General features: G+C 36.5%; 1 protein-coding gene across 3 annotated transcripts in view; it reads left to right on the top strand.

Moving 5' to 3' along the window:
* Positions 1 to 17,149, top strand: part of LOC588136 (lipoxygenase homology domain-containing protein 1) — a 62,458-nt gene that overhangs the window by 29,347 nt on the left and 15,962 nt on the right. For 2 of the 3 annotated variants that reach the window (XM_030995284.1, XM_030995277.1), the window contains 16 exons: positions 3,826 to 3,983; positions 4,474 to 4,550; positions 5,202 to 5,395; positions 5,950 to 6,142; positions 6,719 to 6,882; positions 7,371 to 7,457; positions 8,011 to 8,299; positions 9,019 to 9,173; positions 9,786 to 9,919; positions 10,875 to 11,032; positions 11,599 to 11,812; positions 12,869 to 13,053; positions 13,848 to 14,026; positions 14,625 to 14,741; positions 15,149 to 15,311; positions 16,135 to 16,289. In XM_030995284.1, coding sequence (XP_030851144.1) covers positions 3,826 to 3,983; positions 4,474 to 4,550; positions 5,202 to 5,395; positions 5,950 to 6,142; positions 6,719 to 6,882; positions 7,371 to 7,457; positions 8,011 to 8,299; positions 9,019 to 9,173; positions 9,786 to 9,919; positions 10,875 to 11,032; positions 11,599 to 11,812; positions 12,869 to 13,053; positions 13,848 to 14,026; positions 14,625 to 14,741; positions 15,149 to 15,311; positions 16,135 to 16,289 — 2,622 coding nt within the window. The remainder of the gene's footprint in view (positions 1 to 3,825; positions 3,984 to 4,473; positions 4,551 to 5,201; positions 5,396 to 5,949; positions 6,143 to 6,718; positions 6,883 to 7,370; positions 7,458 to 8,010; positions 8,300 to 9,018; positions 9,174 to 9,785; positions 9,920 to 10,874; positions 11,033 to 11,598; positions 11,813 to 12,868; positions 13,054 to 13,847; positions 14,027 to 14,624; positions 14,742 to 15,148; positions 15,312 to 16,134; positions 16,290 to 17,149) is intronic. The other variant, XM_030995291.1, reaches the window with a different exon arrangement.

The raw sequence follows: 17,149 nt of genomic DNA, 5'->3' as shown, positions 1-17,149 counted from the left end.
ACTTTGTCATATCTGAACAAGCTGTTAAACTGGTAACAGTGAATTTTGTGATGGCAATGATTGTACACTATAGCAATGTGCTAGCAGTTATCAAAGCCTAAAATTTTAACAACCTTGATTTTTCAAGGACTTAAAAAAAAGGGTTTGTTTTTTCCTGACTGAAAGTTTTTTTAAATGAAAAAAAATATTGTGTGTTGTTTTTTGTTATCCAAGTAATTTTCACTAATCTGGGCAACTCGTGAATTTCAAAAAAATTCACAAAGTTTAGTAGTGTACGTTGTATGTAGCATTTAGACAAGAATTATACAGTACCAGTGTTTTCAGCAACCTAAAAATTCAACACCTACAAATTGCCAAAGTATTATTTTTTTCTAGCTTTAAATCTACTACTGAATGAGATGAATGCTGTAATAACACTACAGTCTATTGGAGAAAATGAGTATGGTAAAACTTGTCACTCAAAGATTTTTACTTTTTTGAGGCACTTCGTGATCATTTTGAAGCGCAATTTTTTAGGGCTTCAATATTACACCATATTACAGACACTGATAACACGTAGGGCCATGCATCTCAGATTTAACATTGTTAAACGATGCCTTTATTATTGGTTGATATACATACAAAAGCCCTTTTTATCCATTTGTGTGTAGACTAATTCAGTCTTTGCTTTGTAGGATATAGATGCTCCTTTGGAAATAGATGTAGATTTACAACCGAAACAGGACGAAAGGATGAAGGTGAAATAAATAAAAAAACAGAAATTGTTCCATCTTCAATTCATCATCTTCATCCATTTACATCAAAATCTAAACTGATTATTAAACAAGTTATCGCACTCACCCATTGGCCAGTCTGGCTGTGAGGCGGAATTATTTTCTTCATTTAAGGACAAGGAAAATGAGTTGAATTGAGTCTGTATTTGGTAGAACTAACTTTTCCAACTCTTCACTGTAACAAGGATGGGAGTGAAAGGGGATAGTCTATATCAACTTACTTCAGACTCTATTCAACTGATTATTTTTGTGATGGAGAAATAAATCCTGTGCCTTGATGACAGGCTATTGATCAGCACACATGCATACACACATTCACTCAATTGTATTTTTCCATTTCCATTAAAGCTGTATGTGATATGATCATAGTAATAATGGCGGAAGGATTATCTTATACTGTAGCACAAATTTTATATTGTAATTCAAACATATCCTTCACTGTGCACTACCGGTATGTATGATTCAAACAAATTCAACTGTATGCATGCTGGATTCTTATTGGTTATTGTCAATTTTCTTTTTAATGCCTTACCAAAAGACTTTAGGGCTGGGCTGGGATTCGAACCCTCAACCCTTGGATTAATAATAATAATAATGGCTAGTTCTTATATAGCGCTTTTCAGGACCGAAGGCCCTCTCAAAGCGCTTTACAGATATATATATCATTACCCCGGTCATCAGATTCAGGCTTACCCGCACACAATGTATGCACATTCCCCACTCCCTGGGGAGCATTCCAGCCAGGCGTCATTTTTACAAGCCCACGCTTGCTAATCTAAGCACTTTAGCTTTCGCATCCTTCCGGGTACCCGTTTAACACCTGGATGAAGAGTGGCAAACGTAGATCAATGTCTTGCCAAAGGACGTTAGAGCCGGGCTGGGATTCGAACCCTTAACCCTTGGATTGAGAGTCACATGAATGAACCACTATACAACACCACCTCCACACGTAGACAATATTGCTTCAAAATCCCACAGCTGCCACCACTAAAATATAGGGTGGTATTCTCGAAAGCGGACTAACTTTAGTCCATGGTTTAATCCACCGACTAAGTATGGAATGACAAGTGTCCATATGAATATATTTTTGAATAGTTTGATATGTCCCAATATTACCACGATAATATAATTATATCATAGTTAAATTGTTGTTTATTGATTATGTTATTACATTTTAGTAAAATTTAGTGACAGATTAAATTATTAAAAAACATATTCATATGGACATTTCGCATTCCATACTTAGTCGATGGATTAAACCATGGACTAAAGTTAGTCCGCTTTCGAGAATACCACCCATACTTTTCAATGGCATCATCACTGATCACTTCCAAACGATCGCCCACCCATTTATACATGCTTGACACATTCAGGCAAACCAAAGGTATTTGGACATTACTGTCCCATAGGGATCCACGAATACTGAAAAGTAAACAAAAATTGAAAACAAAAGTATCGTTTTCCTTGTTTATTTGTTCGGATTAAATCTCCGGTAGGGCTATCAATTCAAAGAATCGTCAGGTATCAAAACTGATGTTGGTTTTGGGGATGTATTTGACAAAATACCTTTGACAGTAATTGCGCTTATACTTCAGGGGTGTTGCACAACAATCCTAAGTCAAACTTAACTCTAAGTTGGACTTAAAAATTATGGAGAGCCATTTGTAGTCTTAAAATAAAGTATATTCAAAAGCAATTATTCAAGTATTTTAGAATTTTCATTAATTCCACATCAAGAACATGAAATCTTTTAGATAATAGAAACTATGAATGCTTTGAATGAACATAGATGCTCACAGCTTTCCATAATTGTTTAGAGATAAGTTCAACTTAGGATCTTTGTGAAACACCCCCCAGATGTGCATGTAGATGCTCATACTCAAGATGCAAGTGATATATAAGCTTAATTCAAGTGATCACTGTTTTCTGTGAAAAGATAAATTCATTGATGTATCCATTGCTTGATTGATCGTTTGATCCCATGCTTCATTGACCACCTATATGTATTACACTGATTTGTACACTGATTTGTAAAAAAGCATTTAAAAATCGCATTCACATGCATGTGCAATATTTAAAGTGTATATTTCAATTTTGCTTGAATGATTCATGTCCAGTTCCCTGCTTATGTAATTCATTTAGTCACCAATTTGAAAATAAATAAACCTGAATTATTCCTTTTTATTTATGATTGTAAATATTTGTTTATGATTGTACAATATGTCAAGTTTTATGATTAATAAAATCCTATGCTATTTTTGCAAAGAAAAAGATTCTTTATAAATGTAATGTGTTAAACTTTTAAAATTAATCACTGTTTTATCTTCTATTTCCTTGTTTCTTTCCCTATTACATGTTTGTGTATTTAGGTTAGTTTTTATTTGGTAGGAACTGTTGCCAATTTGATGGGAAGAAGACGATTATGGTTTTCCCAATATCACCATATTCATTTTATTCTGTAGGACACAATGTTTTGCCAATATTAAGAGGGGATGAGTTTATTAAACTCATCCCCTCATATATTAAATACATAGGGTGCGTTCAATCAATTTTTTGAAGCTAGAATCACAAACATGAATTATAAATCAAAACGCCTTTAAAAAAAACATGGTTACGGGGGGAGAGCATTCAAGCGATTTTTCATCAATGCTGATTCTCGCTCATTTCAAGCCCAGCCACTGCTCATCACACTGTGCACTTTGATTCAGGAAGTATCGGTCAATTTCGCCGCATGCTTTCTGAATTTTTTTTACAGTCAACTGTCGGCCAAACCGGAAGCAGGCCATGATAATGACGTTATAGAATCATGATTGAGATCTCTGTTTGTTCAAGCGATTTTTAGCGAAACAAAACGCACCTTTTTCAGCGTTTCATATTTGTGTTTTTAAACACGCTTATCTCTAGCTACGACCGTCAAAAACCGCTTGAACTCAACTGTGTTTTAAACTAAACGTCTTTGAAAACCGTGTTTCTAGGGTGAAAAAGTGTCACTTGTACACACCCATAGTCCGTTGGGTAACCATTCTCATTTCATTCCACGTTGCCTCTATAGGTGGATGTGTTCACATTGGAAGCGGTGACCCTGAGGCAGATGAAGCGTATCAGGATAGGTCACGACGGCTCTGGAGCTGGAGCAGGCTGGTTCCTCGACAAGGTCGTCGTCACGGAGGAGGGCAAGAGCAAGTCAGAAATGGTCTTCCCTTGCCAGAGGTCAGTCAAATACTGTTCATTTTGTTCCTACTTAAAGGCATCGTTTAACAATGTTAAATCTGAGATGCATGGCCCTACGTATTTATCAGTGTCTGTGATATTGTGTAATATTGAAGCCTTAGAAAAAAAATCGCGCTTCAAAATGATCAAGAAGTGCTTCAAAAAAGTAAAAATCTTTGAGTGACTGGTTTTACTATAATAGTTTTTCCCCAATGTATATCTTGATAGTTAGACAGGCGATCGGTTTGTAAAAGTCATGGGGTTCCTGACTGACCTAAAGGTTTATAATTATCATTGCAGCTAAATCCAGGATTTTGTTTCAGAATCTGAGACAAAGTTGACTGGTCCCTTTACATTTCATATCATTGCCATCTTTCTGAGTGGAGAAGTTATTTATTTATTTATTTGTTTGTTTGTTGATAAACGTGTTATAATGTTGTGAGAGATATCTTTATGGTCTGCTTTGTTTTATTCTTGTTTCTAATTTTAGATGGCTGGACAGAGATGAAGATGATGGCTTTATCGTCAGAGAACTGGTCCCTGAAGGAACATCTCAGTTACTAAGTAGTAAGTCAAGATTAGAATATTATGCAGCACTTGTGGTCTTTATATTTAATTCCATTGTCATATGAGTAATCAGGGACCTGTTTCACACAAAAAAAATTCTATGACAAATGACAAAAATCAGTGACGAATCTGCTGATGACCAATCAGAAGCAAGGATTTCACGAGCTGATAACAAAAACTGTCATCTGTCACTGCTGATGATTGACCTGGTGTGCATTAGTGTCAGACTTTAAGCCTCTGTCAAAAATGCGATTCAGGAAGACCATGGAAAAACGGAGATTCGTACGAGCGCATCGTTCGTACGAACTTTTGTGACTAGCTTTAGGCAAACATTCAGACCTTTGTTATAGGTGACCTTTTTTTGTTTGTTATATGTTTTTCTTAAATATTTTTTTAATTGATAATTCTCTCTCTCTCTCTCTATCTCTGTGTTTCACTTCCGCCTAACTACCTCCTACCATACATGTATGTCTGAGGGACATTTGTGTCCGAATATAGGCAAAAAGTATTCAGATCTTTGTTATAGGTGACCTTTATGAATACATGGCAGTGACTCATTTGTGGACATATTCACTTTGAAAAAAAAATGTTTTAATTATTTATTTGTTTTTAAATTTAATTTTTTCTCTCTCTTTCTCTTCTGCCCACCAGCTACCTCCTACCATGTCTCTGTGAAGACTGGTGACGAACGTGGAGCAGCTACCGACGCCAATGTCTATTTGAAGCTGTTTGGCGTAGATGGGGACACCGGCCTGATACCGCTAAAGCAGTCAGAAAATACCAAGAACAAGTTTGAGCAAGGCAGGGTGGACAAGTTCACACTAGAGGCTGTGGATATTGGAAAGGTAGGAATAATCTTTGTAGTGAGAACAGGTCTTTTTATTAATCTTCAGTTACATATGCATGTAACAATTTTTGGGGTAGATAAGGGTAATTTAATTAATTTTCTTTCTGTACCCTGTATATTTACGTGTTGCACCATGTTGGAAAAGTTAATGTATGAATCTTGAATTAAAACTGCATTCTAAGTTTTGACTATCCTTTGAATGTACATGTGTGTTAACACAACTCATGTTAGCTTGTACACTGTCCAAAGTATTATTACTTTAGCAAACAAAATTAAACAGTTTCAAATTTCACAAAAAATCATGTTCATGCACTTCTCCAGGGCACACAACAATATATACATCCTTTTTTTTCCTTCCAAATTTAAATATTTTTCATCTTTGGAGTTGATTCAATCACTCGTCGCTCATTATATCCAATAATATCTCTCTTGGATTAAATACATGGGAGTTGGACACGATGGGTGTAGACCTGGTGCTGGTTTGTTCCTAGACCACATGGAGCCTTTGGTGTGAATTCTTCGCTCATTATATCCAATAATATCTCTCTTTAGATTAAATACATGCAAGTTGGACACGATGGGTCTGGACCTGGTGCTGGTTGGTTCCTGGACCACATAGAGATAGACATTCCATCCCGCGGTGAGAACTACATGTTTGCAGCGCATCGCTGGTTAGCGGAGAATGAGGAGGATGGTGAGCTAGAGATCGAACTCCAGCCTTCTAACTTCAAGCAGTCAAAGCCTCGTAAGTTAAAGTCAAACCTTCTTTAGTGACCACCTGTATAGAAAAACCACCTGTCTACAAATACCAATTATTTTGTTTCCTTTGAAATGGTTTCTCATTGAAACTGTACTTTACTGTACTGTGGTCTTTATAGACAGGTTTCACTGTATTTAGATTCTATGTTTAATATGTTTGCATGGCATGCAGGTAAGGCAGTAGTAATAATGATGCGCCTACTCTAAATTTTTATTATTCTTAATGTTAAATCTGAAAGTTCAAAGTCAATAATATATGCTTTTCACTCTTAAAATTTTGCTTAGCTCCGGAGTATATAGATGGGGCTAAAGTGGGGTCTTAGCCCCACCTTTAGTCCTGTGCTAAGATTAGCCCACTTTCCGTTCAGACACAAATTTTCCAAAGTGTATTGAATTAGTTGGCCCAACATTTTACTGTACAATTCATCATAAATTATGGTAGATCCTCAAAAGTAAACAACCGTACATGAACGCTGTACATAATTCCACCATTGTACTATCTTCTTTAAATCCAACGTTGGACTACATCTTAACTGCTCTGCCTTTTTGTTACCTAATGTAGGGATTCCTTATGAGATCACTGTAATAACTGGAGACAAGTCAGGAGCCGGCACCGATGCAAACGTCTTCCTGACAATGTACGGGGACGATGGAGCCAAGACAGAAGAATTCTCGCTCAGAAACAGGACTGATAACTTTGAGAAGAACATGACAGACAAATTCAAGGTATTCATGAGGAAATATTTCACCTTGTTTAAATGTTGTATGTGTGTTTTAGACTATTATGGTTGTAAGGCTCATGTACATCAGTATTGGACCTTAGTATACTTGTAGCACCTCCATCAGACATATGTTATCACAAATCAAAAACCATTTTTTATATTTGAATGTATTGTATATATATATAGAGAGAGAAGTCTGTTGTTAGCAGCACATAATGAAGACCACTACAATAATGTACATGTATCGTCATCATTCCACCTTGAGTATCTCTTTAGTACAACAGACATTTCTCAGTCAAACCATAATCATTTAGATATACATGTAGGTTCATGCCCGTTCCTAGAAATGAGTGTGTGAGTGTTGTATCCGAGCACATTTTGTCCCTGTTCTCATTAGATGTAGACTTAAACTTTGGTTAACATGTTGTTATGACTAGAATCTATACTTTCAACATTTATTTCTATAACATTGTTTTCTGCATTTTCTTTTAGATTGAAGCAGAAGATGTTGGACCCCTCTCCAAGATCAGAATAGGTCATGATGGTGCTGGACGCTTTGCTGGATGGTTTCTAGGGAGGGTGAGTACTTATTGCCAGACACTCCTGTTATGAATAATAGAAAAATCAGACCTGCATGAATGTAATGATGTATGGGATATACCATTTTGTGATTAAAGGGGTGCACTGTATACTTTGCTGAATGGTTCCTAGAGATGAATAAAATGGTTCTAGATGTTCCCTGAAAAGCATCGCTCCTCAAATGCCGTCATATTCTAAAAACGAAATGTAATGGCATAAAAATGAGGACCACATTTTTATGCCACATGTTTGTGTAGTGCTTGTAACTTTTCCCAAGACTGGGCCAAATTCCTTATAATTTTGATGCATGATTCCAGAACCTTGCAGTACACACCAATACTTATACGCTACATGATCAACTTTTTCTGATCGATTCCACACTGTTTTTCACAATGCAATCGCATGACCAGAGCTCCACTTTATCTTTAAAAGTACATTTTTTAGTTGAATAATACGATTTTGCTCTCTACTTTTGCTGTCAATCTCTCTGTGCAAACAAACCATGTGTATAGATGTTTGTTTATCTCATCTCACATTTTCTCTCAATCAAAAGGTGATCATTGAGAGGTTTCCACCCAAAAAGAAGAAGAAAAAGCACTCAAAGTCCAAACCAAAGTCAAAATCAAAACGAAGAGAACGATTGAGCGACGAAGAGGAGGACAATGACAGCTACGACAAGAACTCGTTGTCCGATGACGGGTCAAACGATCCACCAGATACAGACAAGTGCATCTTCCTCTGTAATAGATGGCTGGCAAGGAGTGAGGACGACGGTCAGATCGTCAGAGAGTTGGTTCCAACGGATGAACATGGCAAATTACTCAGGAGAAACTCTCTTGCATGTAAGTACAAACACAACTGCATTAATGTATGTGGTGTACAGAGGAGATCGATAAGGCCTGGAAAAAAAATGTTGTATTGCCCTTTAGGTGCCAAAACATGGGTCAGTCGGTCAGAAATCTTCTTTTTTCCCCCCTTTTTTCACCCTCTTAGAGCTGATATTTCTCACTTTTGAATGCTTTAAAACATGTTTTTCCTAAAAAAACATTTTTTTTTTCTCAAGATTTTAGGTTGGTCGCAAAGGGCAATACAACATTTTTTGCAAAGGGTAATGCAACATTTTTTTTTTAAAGGCCTTATATTAGGTATGATGATGTACACACACACTCAGCACTTTGCATAACAGGAGTTTTGTTTGACTTTAACATATTTACGACAATCAGAGTTGGATTAAATGGCAAATTCTTGATTGAAATCAAAGACCCGTACTTAATTTTGAATTTTTTTAAATTTTATTTCTTTAACCTATCCGGGTGATCCAGCTCACTCGAACAGTTTGAAATAATTCAAATAATTCACTTATTTTGTGTTATAACAACGTAAGAAAATTTCTGTATAGCAATATTCTGAAGAATTGCTATGTCAATTAGTATATGATATATTGTGTATTTAAACTTATTTTGATTCTTCTTACATATGTAAAATGTGAGCAAAACAAATTTTCAATATTGGACAACAAATTAAAATTGAAGTTCAAATTGAAATTATTGTCTGATTGCAGTGAGTACTTACAAGGTTCATATCTTCAGTGGGGATATCTTCCAAGCCGGCACCGATGCAAACGTCTTCATCAACATCTACGGAGAGAAGGGGGACACCGGGGAGAGGAGCATGAAAGACTCAGAGACAAATATGAACAAATTTGAACGTGGGCAGGTAAGATATTAAAGTCCCACTGCACTACTTGTAGCTTCTTGCTCCCTCTATATAGAAAAACAATGCCAAAGCGGTGCCCGTAGGTCCCTCATCCTCTTTTTCTTATGTTAATTGAGAGCTGATTTGATGAGATAACCTTTCCTTTCATTTGATGAGATAACCCCCTGTCAGTGACCTTGCTGGGTGGTCTAATCCCTCCTGGCCAAACTAGTACAGACAAGCTTTAAAATAATTGATAAATTGAATAATGTAATTATTTATTCATTGAATCTTTGATTGATGAAAAGATTTTCAGTTGATTCTGTTCTTGATGTCTGATTGGTTTAATGAGTAATTTTGATTGATCAATTGTTTGATTGGTCGGTTGATTAATTTGATAGAATGGTAACTTCATTGGTTAATTGATTGATCGATAGGAAGATATTGGTGTGTTCAAACGTTATCTGAAAGGAAGAATAAAAGATGTGGTGTACCACAAGGATCAGTTTTAGGGCCAACTCTGTTTTTGATCTTTATAACTGATTTGCCAAAAGTTTTTAGAATGTTTGCCTGATAGGACTGTATCATGGAAAGAAAAATTATCATATTCTGTCAATTTCTTCTGCTTTTTAGGAGGATGTTTTCTCCATAGAAGCCGCAGATCTTGGAGCGCTGAAGAAGATGAAGATTCGTCATGACAACGCTAACGTTGGCTCTGATTGGTTCCTTGATAGAGTAGAGGTGGAGGATCCCAAGAAGAATGCAAGGTAAAAGAAACGTGGACCTGGGGGGCATTTCACAAAACTTGTCATAAGTGACAAATGACAATATGTGTAATAAGCTACTGAAATCCTTGCTTCTGATTGGCTGAGAGCAAATTTGTCATAGAAATTTAGCATTTGTTATAGGTAACAAGCTATATGAAACGGGCCCCAGTTCTGATTGGATATGACTGAATTTGACTTGGAATAATCAGGATTGCAATACATGCTCCAATGACAATTGCTCCCTGCTCTGTTACTACACAAACTGAACTGAACTTTGACCCTGGACAAAGCAATATACGTTGTACCTGACCATAACAATAACCCTATATCTTTGACAAAATGAGCCAGGGAGTGTTTCACAAAGACTAAGATCGACTTTAAGTTGGACTTAAATATTGCAGGCCATTCATGCCACTGGTTGCTGTCACCTTTGGTCTCTCAATTATGATCTTTAGATATTATTTTGCCTTCAATAATGAAATCAGGTAGATTCTGTAGTTTTGTGACCACGATTTTTACGTCCCTTGAGAAACGAATGCCATGAATGGTCAGAGGAAATAGTGGCATGTAAAGTCTGCCATAGTTAAGTGCAACTTAAAGTTGATCTTAGTCTTTGTGAATATTGAAGTGAATTTGGATGAATTTTGATTGACCGGATCACAAACGTAATTTAACTTTTTGATGCTTCTTTCTATAGAGAATAGTGATAAGCTGTTTCAGTCACTTGTTTACATGATGGCTAATTGCAGCAAATCTTTCTGTGGGACAAATTAAATGTAGGTTTGAACACACCCAATGATTGGTCATGTCTCTGTTCATACCTGATTTTAATCCCAATACAGGTACTACTTTCCCTGCTAGAGGTGGCTTGCAACAAATCGTGATGATTGATGGTTTGAACACACCCAATGATAATTCATGCGTCTGTTTATACCTGATTTTAATCCTAACTCAGGTACTACTTCCCCTGCCAGAGGTGGCTTGCAACGAATCGTGATGATGGTCAGATCGCTCGTGAGTTGATCCCTGTGGACAAGGACTTAATCAACAGAGCTCTCCAGAGGAAGAAATCATCAACATCAATAAAGGACCAATTCGGTCTGGAACTCAAATGTAAGGAATACCTTCTTTCAAGTATAATTTTCATAATTTCATCATCATGTATTTATTATTTTATTTCAAAAAGTCACTTTCATGAGTATTCAGTGTATTATTAGAAAAAATTGCCATATTGTGAACTTAAAGTCAAACTTAAAGTTGATCTTCGTTTTTGTAAACACTCCCCTGGTTATTTCCATTGCAATCATAATCACATGCATCACTACCACTTTCAGGAGGGTGTTTCACAAAGATTCTAAGTGGAACTTAACACTAAGTTGGACTTTAAAATTATGTAGCCTTATGATGAAATATATCAAGAATTCAAGTATTTTAGACTTTTCATAAATTCCACATCAAGAACATGAAATCTCCCATGATAAAAGAAAACATGAATGATTTGAAACAGCATTTTGAGCCTTTTAAAATAACTTATACAAAATATTTTTTACAGATGCTAACAGCTTTCCACAATGTTAAGTTCAACTTAGAGATAAGTTCAACTTAGGATCTTTGTGAAACACCTCCCTTGTTTATCATCGTTACTAATATGACCATCATTTCTCTCTCTTTTCCCTCAGCTGCCATGCAAACCTTCAACATCTCTGTGACGACCTGTGACGAGCGGGGCGCCGGGACAGACGCCAACGTCTACATTATCCTGTATGGAGAGAACGGTGATACCGGAAGAAACTTCCTCAAGTCCTCCAAGACCTACCGAGACAAGTTTGAGCAAGGCCATTCGGATGAGTTTGTTGTGGAGGCGGTGGATATCGGGGAACTGGAGAAAATAAGGTAAACATGCTGGTGAAAGTTTATTGTTAAACATATTGGGTGGTATTCTCGAAAGCGGACTAAATTTAGTCCATGGTTTTATCCACCGACTAAGTATGGAATGCCAAGTGTCCATATGAATATGTTTTTGAATTATTCAATCTGTCACTAAATTAAAACAAAATGTAATAACATAATTAATACACAACAATATAACTATGATATAATTTAATTATTATGGTAATTTAGGGTCATATCAAATTATCTGGCTGAAGAAAAAAATAAATGGAATATTTTGCTTCTATTCTGACAGGTTAAATAACTTTATGCAGGAATGCTTTTTTTAGCTATTATCCTAAGAACTACAGTTTTCCAAGTATCTGGAAATTGTTAACTTTCAAGACCTGTCAAGAATAATATTTTGCTTATAGTACTGTGCAAGTAGGAAATGTTTAAAGGGATTGGGTATCTTTGTCTCAGATTCTGAGACAAGATCCTTGATTTTGCTCAGGCTGCAATGATAATTATGAACCTTTAGCTCAGTCAGGAACCCCCGACTTTTACAAGCCGATCGCTTGTCTGATTATCAAGATATTCATTATTGAAAACCTAACGGTTTTTATAACACTACAGTCTACTGGGGAAAAGGAGTATGGTAAAACAAGTCACTTAAAGATTTTTACTATTTTGAGGCACTTCATGATCATTTTGAAACACAAATTTAGTTAGGGCTTCAAAATTACACCATATCACAGACACTGATAACACTTTGGGCCATGCTACTCAGAGTTAACATTGTTAAACAATGCCTTTAAGCATACTCAGTATTTATTGCATTTTAATACAATTCATGATTTTTATGCGGCCTGTTACCCGGGGAAACGAGTATCTTTAAAAAGACTATTGACCGGTAAGCGGGTATGAGGGCACTTTTCACAGGACTATTGACTGGTAGACAGGAATATCTGAAATCACGACTGCAATTTCGACCAATCAGACGGCTATATTTCTAAAGAGAGGTATACATGCATAATAAATTTTAATACACATTCATGATTTTATTTGTAACCATTGCAGGATTGGCCATGATAATAAGGGAGGATTTGCTGGTTGGAAGTTGGAAAAGGTAGAAATTGACGCGCCCTCGCTTGGCAAGCGTTGGTGCTTCCCCTGCGGCCGTTGGCTTGACAAGTCATCGGACGATGGTCAGATAGAGAGGGAGCTGCTGCCTGTTGAGTCTAGGATGGAGGAATATGAAAAACGTAAGTTAATTTCCTCTCTGTGGTGTTACACATGTTTCAAAGCAAATGCCTGTTTCGAATGTGACACAGTCACAGACCAGAGGGGTGTTTCACAAAGACTAAGATCGACTTTAAGTTGGACTTAACTATGGCAAGCTATTCATGCCACTGTTTGCTCTTACCATTTTATACTGGCATTGGTCTCTTGAGGGACGTACACATCATGGTCACAAATCTACAGAATTTACATTTTTTGATAATTCACTATTGAAGGAAAATATGTTATCTAAAGATCATAGTGGTTAGAGAAAACAGTGGCATAAATAGGGTACAGTGCCAAAAGTGGTTCTAGTGTATTGTGAAGCCAGAAATCTTATGAATCATAAAGTCAGCAAGAAACTATCCTGAAATGCTAAAGAATTGCTATTGTTTTTCAGTCATTTCTCACTTATTTCTGAAAATTTGCAAATCACGACCACTGATGAAATTTTCTAAACTTTTATGAACATTAAAGGTATAGACCAGTTTTGGAAACGCCCCCCTCTCATAAAATGAAATTGAAGCTCTTATTACCAATCATGTGAAAGAATATGTTTTGACTAATACGTGATGATACAAATTTTGCCTAAAACCGCCTACTAGTTGATATATTTGGTAAATTATCATATCAATCCGGCCTTGATAGATATAGCGAATGAACATTTGGGCATATTTGAAACAATATTGAATGGATATTTTGCACCCAAAACCCTTTTTTTAAAGTTTTTTAAAAAGTATTTGTAAACTGGTCATTACCATTATTGATATTTGTTCAGATGTCCCTTATGAGGTGACGGTCTACACCAGTGACGTGAACGGCGCCGGGACAGACGCCGATGTTTTCATCGTCCTCTATGGCAGAGAGGTGGTTACCACTCAGAAGAGTCTCTGTGATAACAAGAAGAAGCGAAAGGAGTGCTTTGAGAAGAGTAGTGAGGATAAGTTTGTTGTCGAGGTAAGGGTAGATATTGGATATAAGGAAATTGATATACATGTGTTTTTATAAAGTGTTTTTTTAGAGTGTTTTGAATGTATTTTAATATTATGTATTTTTTATAGAGTTGAGCAATAAACAAATCTTGAAAAAGAAAAAAAAAGGGTACTAGATATTGTTTAATTTTTTTTTCTTGGGACTAGAAGGATGGTTAAATTTATTCAGAGATTAAGAAACACATACTTGAAAGTTAGATTTACACGTTGGCAAATGCAAAGTGAAATACACTATACTATAGAAATTGTAGATAAGTTTAACATAGCTGGAGCGAGGTACATGTACATCGCGAAAATTGAAATATTAATACGAAAAATTATATATCACTTAACTTGAAAATTGAAATGCATTTAGTTGTGGGTCATTAACATTCATTAGATGACAACATCATCTATCTATAAATGTTTTCTTTCTTAATCATTTGGTTAGCTCTGTAAGATTGAAAGATGATTTTTGGTTCAGGTACAATGGAAATGTGTTGTACGTATCAGTTGATATTGCCAATTTTTTAATCGCATTAATTTGATCTTTTCCCCTGTTTGCTCTTCTTTTTTCACTCCAGCTCGAAGATGTTGGGGATACTATAGAGAAGATAAGGATCGGCCACGATAATGCTGGCTTCGGTGCTGCTTGGCATCTTAATAAAGTGGAGATCCGTAAGCTCCTGGATGGCAAAAAGGTAAGATCGCTGTAAACTAGTCACTTTTCTTAAGCAACTGTAATAATAAACTATCGTTTTTTATATAACTTTATGACACCTAACCTCCACTCAGTCTTAGTGCAAAGTATTATCGATTCAGCCTATCCAATTTTGTTATTATCGTAATGGCTTGACTAAACAGTGAAACCTGTCTATAAAGACCATTCAAGGGGTACAAGGAAAGTGGTCTTTATGTACAGGTTCCTTTAGTACAGGTTTTAGTGAGAAACCATTTTTTTTCTCAAGGGAAACAAAAGTTGTTTTCTGTGGGTCTCTGCAAGTTCTTACGGTGTTGGTTAAAACATTGATGTCAAGCACATAAGGAACCAGCACCAAACACAATTCTATAATCCTATGTAATGTTCTTGGTCTGTCTTTGTCCCCAGCAGGGTTCCAGGACCTACGTGTTCCCGTGCAACCGCTGGTTCTCAAGGAAGGAAGACGACGGTGAGATCATCAGGGAACTGGTCCCGGACCAGGTCACAGAGGAGAAGACCAAGAAAGATGGAACAACCAAGACTAAAGAGATCAAGCAAAACACACTCACAAGTAAGTCTATATACGCTCTTTCAAGGATGTGTGGTGGGGTTTCATTATAGGCTGGTTGCAGACACTAAAGGCTCGATGGCGCTGCAGAACTATGGCGTTTTTTATGATGACGTAGTGTGTAATCTGCTTCATATTTCTGTATCTTATAGCACAGAACTCATTGAATATGCCAAAGTCCTTTATGGAATTGTTTTTTTGCATTTTTTTTGCGGAGGTTTACTGTGCCAAATCTAAACAGGCCTTTACACACCAGCCCCTCCCCTGATTCAGGCGTTTTAGGGTTCAGAATGTAGTCTGATTCCCAGATGTCGGGGCTTCTTGTCGAGATGAATAAGCAGAGTCAAACAAAGGTCTACAAAATGTTGCCAAAATACCACTGTTAAATTGTTTAAAAAGTATACTCTTCCAGGAAAGGCTGAAAACTAAAATTGTCCAGTCAGACCAAATACACCTTTAGTGAGCTGTTCCTGAAAACCACACTATGCGACCTTTTCATGGTTTTGTGATGCAGGGTCAATATGTGCTGCATGCGCATATACAATGTAATCTTTGGCCTTATAATAATATTTAATAATATTTAGCTTTTATATAGCGCTTAATACAAATGTCTCTAAGCGCTTTACAAATATACTATTACCCCGGTCATTGGATTCAGTGCTTGCCCGCACACGATGTGTGCACAATCTCCACTCCCTGGGGAGCATTCCAGCCAGACGTTCCTTGACGCTCAAAAACTGTTTGACCAACAATGACGGCCTACATGAAAGATACAGAATTTAAACAAATATTTGATCTTTACTTGTTTTTTTATCAACTATTGCAGAGCGTCAGTACAAGCTGCTGGTATACACAGGGGACACCTTCCGGGCTGGAACCGATGCAAACGTCTACTTGACGGTCTATGGAGAGAACGGGGACAGTGGAGAAAGACAACTCAGGAACTCCGAGAGCTACAGCGACAAATTTGAAAGAGGACATGTAAGTTGTTGGGAATTAGTGTTGCTTTTAGATGGAGATGGTTGTCAGTTTCCATATGCAGAAGGTCACTATTCGCTGACACCAGACTTGTTGGAAATACCATTAATGGGTGTACAAGTCTCACACATGGCAAACTTGTAGTCCCATCAAGAAATACCCCCTATAGTCTCTCAGAGAGTCTTTGGGCAAGGGAACTGTAAGATGATGACTTTATCATATCGTCCTTGTTTTCACGAAGTGACGGTAGTGAGGAAAATCGTAACGCAAAGTGAATGCAATTTGTTTTCACTACCGTCACTTCGTGAAAACAGCGACGATATGGGGAATAGGTGGAAAAATGCAGAGCATTACATAAGCCCTGTTGGTGAAAAGACTGAAGGTTAATTAATCTTGGTGATTGACAACACTTGTTATTGGGTAAACAAAAGAATGCTGTCCAATTCCCCATGAGAGCCCACTACTATGCGTCTTTATAATAACAACTGTGGAGATACGTTTGAAGTGCTTGGAAATTTTGTGCCAAGCAGAAAAGGAGATTATCCTCGATACATACATGTTGTAGATGTACACCAGTTCAATGAAAAAGCTTTTCAAAGGTCAACTAAAATCAGCTTTTCTTTTACAGTTTGGCAACTTTTATATTGTTAATTCTTTCATTAAAAATGTGGAGGAATTTAATGATAAAACTTAATATAGATATTATCTATACTGCAAAGTAAAAATTGTTGGTAAATATTTTGTGGAAGGCAGGATTTAACTGTTTTGCCCAGCAGTAGATTTGATTTCTAATAATACTCCATTTAATTAAAGATATTTCATCCATTGAATAAAAACTTATTATTTTGGAGAAACATTAACAT

The sequence above is a fragment of the Strongylocentrotus purpuratus genome, unplaced genomic scaffold (assembly GCF_000002235.5).
Source record: "Strongylocentrotus purpuratus isolate Spur 01 unplaced genomic scaffold, Spur_5.0 spur5_contig_852, whole genome shotgun sequence".
Lineage (NCBI taxonomy): Eukaryota > Metazoa > Echinodermata > Echinoidea > Camarodonta > Strongylocentrotidae > Strongylocentrotus > Strongylocentrotus purpuratus.
This window is presented reverse-complemented; position numbering and strand designations above follow the sequence as displayed.